Source organism: Ailuropoda melanoleuca, chromosome 13, assembly GCF_002007445.2.
Source record: "Ailuropoda melanoleuca isolate Jingjing chromosome 13, ASM200744v2, whole genome shotgun sequence".
Lineage (NCBI taxonomy): Eukaryota > Metazoa > Chordata > Mammalia > Carnivora > Ursidae > Ailuropoda > Ailuropoda melanoleuca.
The window spans coordinates 435,479-445,153 of record NC_048230.1 but is presented as its reverse complement, the minus strand read 5'-3'; the positions used below and the strand labels follow the sequence as shown (position 1 = coordinate 445,153).

The following is a 9,675-nucleotide window of genomic DNA, read 5'->3' as shown; positions in this document are numbered from 1 at the left end:
ACACCTGAAACTAACACTGTGTTAATTATACTTGAAGTTTATAAATAAGTTATTAAAAATGGTTAATATGGTAATTTTAATATGCATTTTATCACAATAATTTTTTTAAAAAAAGAAAAGAAAATCATGCCTTAGGAATTTATAGCTAGCAAGTTTCTGAAGAATCCCTTTGATTTAGTTATTGCCATTCTTGCATGGTACCCATGTTTCCATTGTGCAGTACTACTTAGCATTGTTAAACAGTAGGAACACAGTAAATAGAACAACATGTTATCACATGCTGTAACAACAATGATATTCTTAGGACATTAGTCAGTATCCCCAGATCTATTTGAAACAGCTACTAGCAACATAAAGATAGTGCCTCTTTATCATTGAGCAACAGTCATTTCATGTTTACCAGGGCAATGGAAAGATCCAAGGTGGCTTCTTTAAAAAAAAAAAAAAATCCAGGTCAGAAGGGCACAAGAACAAACCCTAAGACACCTAGCACAGAGAATAGCAATGGTGACAGCCAACATGTAGCCTGTGGCTGCTGTGTGCTGGGCACTTTTCAGGGGCTTTACATTTCTCATAGCATCCCTATGAAGCAGGTTCTATTATTTCCCCATTTTACAGGTGAGACACTGAAATACAGAAAATTTGAGTAACTTTCCCAAGGTCTCACAGCTAGTAAGGGCAGGATGATGCCAGAGAACCCGGGAAGGGGATGCATGGACCTTCTTCCCTACTGGAAACTTGTACAGGCAGCCTTTCCTTTCCATTGTATTTCCCGTGGCCCTTCTGCATGAACTGTGCTCCCCAGATCCCTATTTGCCCACACTGCCAACCCACACACCCACCTCCTCCCAGAAATCCCACAAGCCACAGGCACAGCTTCTGCTCTTAGCCCCGCAGGCACACAGTGCCCAACATTGTGCTTCCTCTGCCCAAGCCTCCCTCCCTGGATCTGAACGTTAACTACTCAGGGCCCATCCATATGTTTCATTCTCCAACATGAAAGGATCATCAGACTCTCAATACATCCCTCTCAATTTACCAGTGAGGAAACAGAGACCTGGAGGGGAGAAGACACTTGCTCGGAGTCCCACAGCTGGTCAGGACTTGGATACCTCACTCATTCCAAGACTACTCTGACACTCCTCAGGGCCCAATGGGGCCAGCATCCCATGGACGGTGAACAATGTTTTCAAAAGAGCAAATAGTCGAGCTTCAGAGGTTCATCCCCTGGGATGTTGCTACCAGTGAGTTCCACAAGCTTACTTCCTCACAAGAAATTTATCAGCCTGAGAATTAGGTTGCCCCTCGGATGCAGGAGGGCTGCTGTGTCAGGCCAAAGAGGACAAAATATTCAAAAGGCTTTGGAACAAGGAGCAGAAATCCTCTTGCCCCGGCTCTAGCTGGGCAGGACTGAGATCTTAGCATCTCTGATCGGGACTGTGGGGTGACAGAAAGCAGCACTCCAGAAGCCCAACAAGGGCAACTCCACAGGCACTCCCTGAGCCTGCTCTCCTGGTGTGTATCTGCCAGCAACTCCAGCCCCTGCACCCTCCCTCGACTTCTAGGTCAGGTGGGGCCTCTGGGGCTGAGGTGGGCCTGGGGCTCGGGGAAGGGCTTTGGGAGCCCAAGCTGGAAGACTGGGCATTTAGGTCCCCAGCTCCACCTCGCTGCTTTCCCCACAGCAGGGTGCGAAGAGAGAGCTCTTTCCTAAGAGGAATCACAGTGAGGTCACAGCTTTGGGGTAATGGTTACAGCTCAGTGTACGTACAGCCAGGGAGAACAGATAAAGGTCCCTGGCCCTGTGACTGCCAACAAGCCCTGTCCCTCTCCGGTCATTAGCACCCTCTTAGAAAGAGGCGGAGGGGTGACAGTATTTTCTGATCGCGGTGAGCCGGTACAGGTGGTCACCACACTGAGAGGCGTCTTTCCGAATTCTGGATTCCGGGGCTCTTTTTCCCCCTCTCTATTACTCAGTCTCTCTAGAAGGGTAGGAGAGAAGAAACCATGCTGGCTGAGGGCTGAGGGGTCTTATGGAGCCAGTGGGTGCAGAGGCCATTCTCCATGAATTTTCCTGGTTAATTAGTTAGTGAGTGACCCCCTGTGCTCCCAGACGGCATACCTCTCTTCTCATCTTTGGCTATTAAGGTAAATCTTCTCCGGGGCATATCTGCCCTAACTCTCCCTCTGCTGGTAGCAAATCAGCCTCTGGTATATTGTGTGGAGAGCAGAGCCCATTGCACTCACAGGTAAGTGGTCAGGCAGGACACTTGCTGGCACAAAACAGAATAATCAATGGCAGAAAGGCAAGGAGCTAAAGCAAGGGAGAGAGGTGAGGGAGAGAGGAAAATGACATGTACCTGCCAATGCATGGCAGAGAGGATGAGGAAGTGCACAAAACCATAGGTAGGTTTCAGAGCCCTGGATTCAATTCCTGGCTCTGTCCCCAAATTGCTGAATGACTTCAGGCACAGTCTACTCTGGGCCTTGTTTCCCATTTGTGACATGGCTGTTGGGTTAGGTGATCTTAAAATCATTGCCAATTGCTGATACCAAGATAGGAAGATGAACACTTTGATTGCCCTCCCTGCCTGGGGTTCAAGTACTGCCTGGCACAGAGTAGATACAGCAGGCAAGATTGCTGTGTAAATGATTGAAGAGAAATGAATGAGAAATTGGCAGATGGAAGCAGAGGAAGGAGGGAGCCCTTGGAATGGGAAGGGCTCCTCTTGCGTTAAAACTGGTTGAAGAGAAGGCTATTCAGGACGTCACTGAGAGAAGAATCTGGGCTGACCAGCAAGAGACTGGAGTCAAGGAGTTGGATAGAAATCCCAAGAATGAGGGGCACCCGATTGGCTCAGTTGGTTAGGTGTCTCTTGATTTTGGCTCTGGTCATGATCCTAGGATCGTGATATCGAGCCCCACATCCAGCTCTGTGCTGGGCTTGGAGGCTGTTTAAGATTCTCTCTCTCCCTCTGCTCCCCACCCTGGCTCGTGTTCGAAAGAAAGAAAGAAAGAAAGAAAGAGAGAAAGAAAGAAAGAAAGAAAGAAAGAAAGAAAGAAAGAAAGAAAGAAAAAGTCCCAGGACTGAGTGCTGGGGGCCAGCGATAGCCTTCCTTGCTGGCCACTGCCCATCCCCCACTCTGATGAGGCAAATGGAGACCCTTTGGCAAGAGTGAGGGGAAGGACGAAGGTGTTGGTGTTTGTGTGTTGACTCCTGTGTGTGCAGAAGAATCCATGGAGGTCTCTACCTCTCTGGCATTTTTGGGTGTGAGGGTCTGTGTCTGGGTCTTTGCATGTATGTGGCATGTATGTCTATGGATCGATCTGTGTATATGTCTACACCTCTGTGCAGTGACTGTTGTCAGGTGTCCATGTGTGCCCATGCGTGTCTAGTCCTGTCCTGGTGGGTGTGAGTGTGTCTCTGTCATGTCCCTGTGACTGGATTTGTCAGGATACGTCTGCGTCTGTGTCCAGGCTCATATCCCTGTGTACTTCTGTGTCTTGGTGCATCTGAGAGTTTGCAAGCTGCCTGAGAGATGGGGCTTCTGACTCTATAGCCTAAGTATCTCTGCCTCATTTTATGACCTTAAATAAGTCTTTCCTATCCACTTCAAAGCAGACACCTGCCAGGCGGGGTTGAACCCGAGCCCCTAAGGAAGGGGCTTTGAGTAAAAAATAGCAGCTCTGCATCCAAGAAAACCAGTCCTGGGCCAGGCTTTCCAGGGGAAGCAATGTAAAATTCAGACGTTTATCTCCCAACACCAAAAGTGTTTAGGGACTGGGTGGGGGAGGAAATTGACATTTATTAAGCACAAGAGACGGAGGAGAGAGGCCTTTGTGTGGGCTGGAGAAGTTAAGAAAGAATGGGGCTTCTGGGAGGAGGTAGAGCCAGAGTTGGGTATTGGGAAAGGGCAGAAAGAGCATTTTGGGCAGGCAGCAGAGTACAGGAAAGGCACGTGAGAAGGATGTAAATAAGAGGCAGTGACGATGCTGACCTGCCTAGGGTGAGGGGACAGGGAAGCATGTGGAAGCAGTTGGAGCTGAGACCACCAGAGAATCAAGTTGGAAAACTCTGGCTGCCGGGCTGAGCCGTTGGCACTCTACCTGGCGGGCAATGGGAGATGGGCAGGGCAGTAAACTGAGTAGGAAGAGCATGGGCCAAGAATTCCCAGGGTCCTTATACCTCTGGTTTTCTCTCTATTAAGGTTGCTGTCCTAGCCCACAGAAAACACTGAAGTCTCTGGATGAAGATGGGTGAGAATGCATCTGTTCTTAAGACTGTGGACCTCTGGTCAGGAGGGAAATCAGCCCACAGAGTCTGTGGACAGCACTGAGGCCTGGCATGCTGCCCTTTAGGTGAGAGAGCTCAACATTCCTCTGCTCTTCTTGCCTTGGGTCCTGCCTTCCTCCTTACCTCACTCCACTGCCCCTTACAGTGGTAGGGAGGAAGAAGCCAGCTCTCCCCACCTACAAAACACCTTTTTCTGCCTTCACGTTCTCTCCCCCTGCCTGAAATCTGTTTCCCAACCCCAGTTCCAACCTCACCACTTCTTTGGAATCTTGCTTGAATCAGCCAAGCACAGGAAATTACTCCTACTTTGTTCACACAGTTCGTGTAGTGCTTATTACTATGCATGGCTGGAGATCAAGGACGCTGGCTGACCTACCTTTACAATCCTAGAGACCAACACAAACCTTGACCCAAAGCAGGTACTCAACAGATAGGTGTGAAGTGCACATTTGAGCTGTTATGCTGCTCCCAGGGACTCCACACAGCCCAACCCCAGCAAGACCGCTGTGTCCAATTCCAGTTAAGAAACATATTGACAAAGCAGAGAGTGACCAGAATGGAAAAGGACCTGGAATTAGGTCCTGTAAGAAAGAATCTAAGGCACCAGGGGCATTTGGGTTGGAGAAAAGAATACTTAGTAGACTTAGGATGGATTTTTTTGAACACTGTGTGAAAAGCTGCAGATAAAGATTAGGCATTTAACCCCCTGTGGACAAAACTGTGACCACTTATAGAAGTTACAGGGAAGCAGGTTTCAGCTGAGATTAAGAAAAACATCTTTAAATAACTACAGTGGACTGGATTGCTTCTAGTAGCCTCAGGGAAGAGGGAGAAGGCATCAGAAGTTGATGGAAAGGGAACTAACATCTACTAAGCATTCATTCTCTGCTACACGCTTATACATACATCACCTCATTTAATCTTGACATCAACCATGCAGAGAGGGATCATTAGTATTTCCATTTTACAGATGAAGAGAGCGAAGATGAAATTAAGGTGGGTCTATATTTACAAAGCCAATCAGGATTAAAACCCAGGTGGCTCTGACTACAAAGCCAGTGACTTTTCTCTACATCCCACAGCTGCCCACATGGAGGTGGGGAAGGTCAGGGGCTCCGCAGAGCCCTGCACCTCACAAGGGGATGGATGGGAGAGGTGCCATGGTCCTGGCTCTTCAACACTTTGGCTCTATGCTAGGGAAAGGGGTGGAGTTGGCATAAGCAGATGACTCCCTGGGACAGCCAATGGGTGACAGTGATAGAAAAGCAGAAAAAATGAAAACAATAAGCTCTATTTGGGGCTTCTCCTGGGAAGTGACAGGAGTGGACACTGCGGTTTGCCCATCCTCTCCTCTTTTTCACCTTCCCTTCCCTCTTTTCTCCCTCATTGCTCTTTAAAAAGCTTCATTCAGCAAATACTGCTTGGTTTAATTTTGTGTTTAGGTCCCTGGCAAGACAGAAAACAAACACAGTGCCTTCTTGCAAGGAACGTCCCTGCTGAGAACTCACTGAGTCTACTCTCTGGGATCTCACCAAAGCCTGGTCCTCTTTCCCGGCAAAGCAGGGATAGACTAGGGCAGTAATAGAGCATTTATAGAAACTGGAGCAATGGGAGAAAATGTGTTTGAAGGAAGGCATTGAGTGGGCAACAAAATGAGTGCTTTGTTTCTGAGATCATTAAAGTCACTTGGTTAACTGAGAAACTTTGAAGTTTTCTGTCAGCTGAAGTCAGAGCAAAGACAAACCTCGCCCAGTATCATATGTGGATTTTACCTTCTTCATTCCAAGCCTCCCCTACCAACAACCCCACACAACCTCTTTCTCCTGTCTGGATGCTTCCCCCTCCCACACCATAACATGTTGGTAGGATAAAACCCTATTCATTCTCCAAGATCCAGTTCAAATCCCATCTCTTCTTTAAATTCGTCCGAGACTCCTCTGGCAGAATAATTTACTCCCACGTGGTTCATAAAATTAGTAAACTACGGGACACTGCAAACTGCTCCAGGTCAAACTGTGGACAAAAGCTGACTCACCCTGTTCCCCACAGTACCTCGCACAGGGGTCAGCAAACTATGTCTTACAGGCCAAATCTGCCCCCTCTGCCTGTTTTGTAAATAAAGTTTTATTGGAACATAGCCATTGCCATTCATTTACATGTAATCTATCAATGGCTGTTTTCATGCTGCAATGGCAGAGCTGAACACTTGCAACAGAGACCATTTGGTCCACAAGCCTAAAATGTTTACTCTAAGATCCTTGAAAGAAAAGTTTAATAATTCCTGAGTTAGCACAGAATATGTGGTGAATACATGAATAGTAAATGCCATAAGGTGTTTTATGAAGAAACTTCAATTGGTATTCAGGTGTCTGGGTCCCAATTCTGCCCCAAATACTTGTTTGACTAAGCAAATGATGGTAAATGGTAAGTACATAGGTAGCAGATAGGTAGATAGGTAACAGTTTTATGTGCTGGGGGGGGGTTGCTAAGTATTTTAAATTTCTTTTCTTTTTTGTTTTATTATGTTCATTTAGCCAACATATAGTACATCATTAGTTTTTGATGTAGTGTTTAACAATTCATTAGTTACATAGAACACCCAGTGCTCATCACATCACATGTGCCCTCCTTAATACCCATCACCCAGTTACCCCATCCTCCACCCCCTCCCTCCTGTAACCCTCAATTTGTTTCCTGGAGTCCAGAGTCTCTCATGGTTTGTCTCCCTCTCTGATTTCTTCCCATTCAGTTTTCCCTCCCTTCTCCTAGAGTCCTCCAATTTATTCCTTATGTTCCATGTATGAGTGAAACCATATGATAATTGTCTTTCTCTACTTGACTTATTTCACTCAGGATAATCCCCTCCAGTACCAGCCATGGTGATACAAATGATGGGTATTCATCGTTTCTGATGGCTGAGTAATATTCCATTGTATATGTAGACCACATCTTCTTTATCCATTTGTCTTTTGAAGGGCATCTTGGTTCCTTCCACAGTTTGGCTATTGTGGACATCGCTGCTATGAACATTGGGGTGCATGTGTCCCTTCTTTTTACTACATCCGTATCTTTGGGGGTAAATACCTAGTAGTGCAATCGTTGGGTCTAGGGTAGCTCTATTTTTAACATGTTGTGGGATCTCCACACTGTTTTCCAGAGTGGCTGTACCAGCTTGCATTCCCATCAACAGTGTGAAGAGGGTTCCCCTTTCTCCACAACCTTGTCAACACTTGTTTCCTGTCTTGTTAATTTTTGCCATTCTACCTGGTGTAAGTGTATGTCATTGTGGTTTTGATTTGTATTTGCTTGATGGCTAGCAACGTCGAACATTTTTTTCATGTGTCTGTTAGCCATTTGTATATCTTCTTTGGAGAATTGTCTGTTAAATTTCTTGTCCACTTTATTTCCACAACCAACTCCAGGGGTAGCTAATAGCATTTTCCTCAATGAAAGAAGAAGAAACTGAGACTCAGAGAAGTCACAACACCTGAGTGGTAGAGACCGGTCTCAAAATCAGATCTAATTTACTCCCAGCTTGAAACTACCCATGACCTTAGGACGCCCTTCGGAGATTCAGTTTCTTCAAAAAATGGGTGGGCAGTGTGGTTTCCAAGCCTTTTTAGCAAGCAGAAATTTAAAAACAGGACATGGAACCCCAACATGCAGAAGCCTACCTAGAGGTGCCAGAACTTAGGCCTGTGCCTCACCTGGCCTCTCAGCAGCCCCGCCTATCCGCTACTCCATGGCCCTGGCCAACCTCACGTCAGCCCCACAGTTCCTCCTCCTGGGCCTGCTGGATGGAACAGACATCCACCCGCTGCTCTTCCTGCTTTTCCTGGGTGTCTACCTGCTCAATGCGTTGGGCAACCTGGCGATGGTGGTGGTGGTGAGGTCGGATGGGGCCCTCCGCTCCCCTATGTACTATTTCTTGGGTCACCTAAGCCTCGTGGACGTCTGCTTTACCACTGTCACGGTCCCCAGACTGCTGGCCGGCCTGCTCCACCCGGGCCAGGGCGTGTCCTTCCAGGGATGCTTTGCCCAGATGTACTTCTTCGTGGCTCTGGGCATCACCGAGAGCTACCTGCTGGCAGCCATGTCCTATGACCGCGCGGTGGCCGTCTGCCACCCCCTGCACTACGGGGCGGTCATGACGCCCTGGCGCTGCGCGCTGCTGGTGGCCGCGTCCTGGGCGGTGGCGCACCTGCACTCGCTGCTGCACACGCGGCTCATCTCAGCGCTCTCCTACCCGCGCCCCGCCCCTGTGCGCCACTTCTTCTGCGACATGACGGTGATGCTGAGCTTGGCGACCTCGGACACGGCGGTCGCCGAAGCTGCTATCTTCTCCGAGGGCCTGGCCGTGGTGCTCACCCCGCTGCTCCTCGTGTCGCTCTCCTACGCTCGCATCCTCGTCGCGGTGCTGCGAGTGCGGTCAGCCCGGGGCGGGCGCCGTGCCTTCTCGACCTGCGGGACCCACCTGGTGGTGGTGTCGCTCTTCTTTGGTTCTGTCCTCTCCGTCTATTTCCGGCCGTCGTCTGCCTTCTGCCGGCTATGACCGCCTGGCCAGCGTGGTCTATGAGGTGCTCATACCGACCTTGAACCCTTTCATCTACAGCCTTCGCAACAAGGAAGTGAAGGGGGCCCTAAAAAGGGGACTCAGATGGAGGGCTGCTTCCCAAGAGTTGTGAGGGCAGGCCCTGATTACCTGGCATTTCAGTAATAAGAAGGATTACAAAACAACCTCTCCCCCCTTTTCTAGCTTTGCAAAGCACTAGCAATTTTGATCCTACAGCGTTTTATTTCTGGTTAAATTAAAAATTAGACCTGAAGCAAAAGTGACAATATATTTATTTTACAGGGATGGGTACATAGCCATAAGCTAAATTCGTTTCTGCATTGTCTGAATGTTTGTAATAGAGGTTACTTTTAGAAAGGGGAACAAGCAGGGGATTAGGGGAATGAGCCTTGTAGCTTCTGGAGAGGAAGAGGGAAGAGTGTGACCAGCAGCAACTTAGTGGATGGAGAGGAAACCTGAGAAGCAGTGAAGATGTAAGAAGGTTTTTAAAAAGTGAGGTTTTTTTAGGGGGAGAGAGTCCTGCAATGTAGACCACACCATCTTCAGACTTTTTCTGGAAACTTCAGTAAAGATCTAGTTTTTATAAAATTTTTAAAAATTGTATTCCCTAGATAATATATCCATCATTTTCATGGCAGGAACTCAAAAATAGAAATAAAGATAAAATTCTCCTTGACTACAGTCTCATTCCAGTTACCAGTTCAATATCTCCTCCACCTTTCTCTCCCTGCTTTTGACACACAAATAATATCACTCTCCACATATTATTCTGCAATTCCCTTTTCATGAAATGATAGTCTAGAAGATCTTT

General features: G+C 47.7%; 1 protein-coding gene and 1 pseudogene across 1 annotated transcript in view; one reads left to right on the top strand and one right to left on the bottom strand.

Annotated features, from left to right (window-relative positions):
• The first annotated feature begins 8,020 nt into the window (after positions 1-8,020).
• LOC100463943 lies at positions 8,021-9,000 on the top strand (annotated as a pseudogene).
• Positions 9,001-9,299: 299 nt separating this feature from the next.
• Positions 9,300-9,675, bottom strand: part of LOC100464194 (olfactory receptor-like protein DTMT) — a 984-nt gene continuing 608 nt past the window's right edge. The window contains 1 exon segment of the mRNA XM_034640613.1: positions 9,300-9,319. Coding sequence (XP_034496504.1) covers positions 9,300-9,319 — 20 coding nt within the window.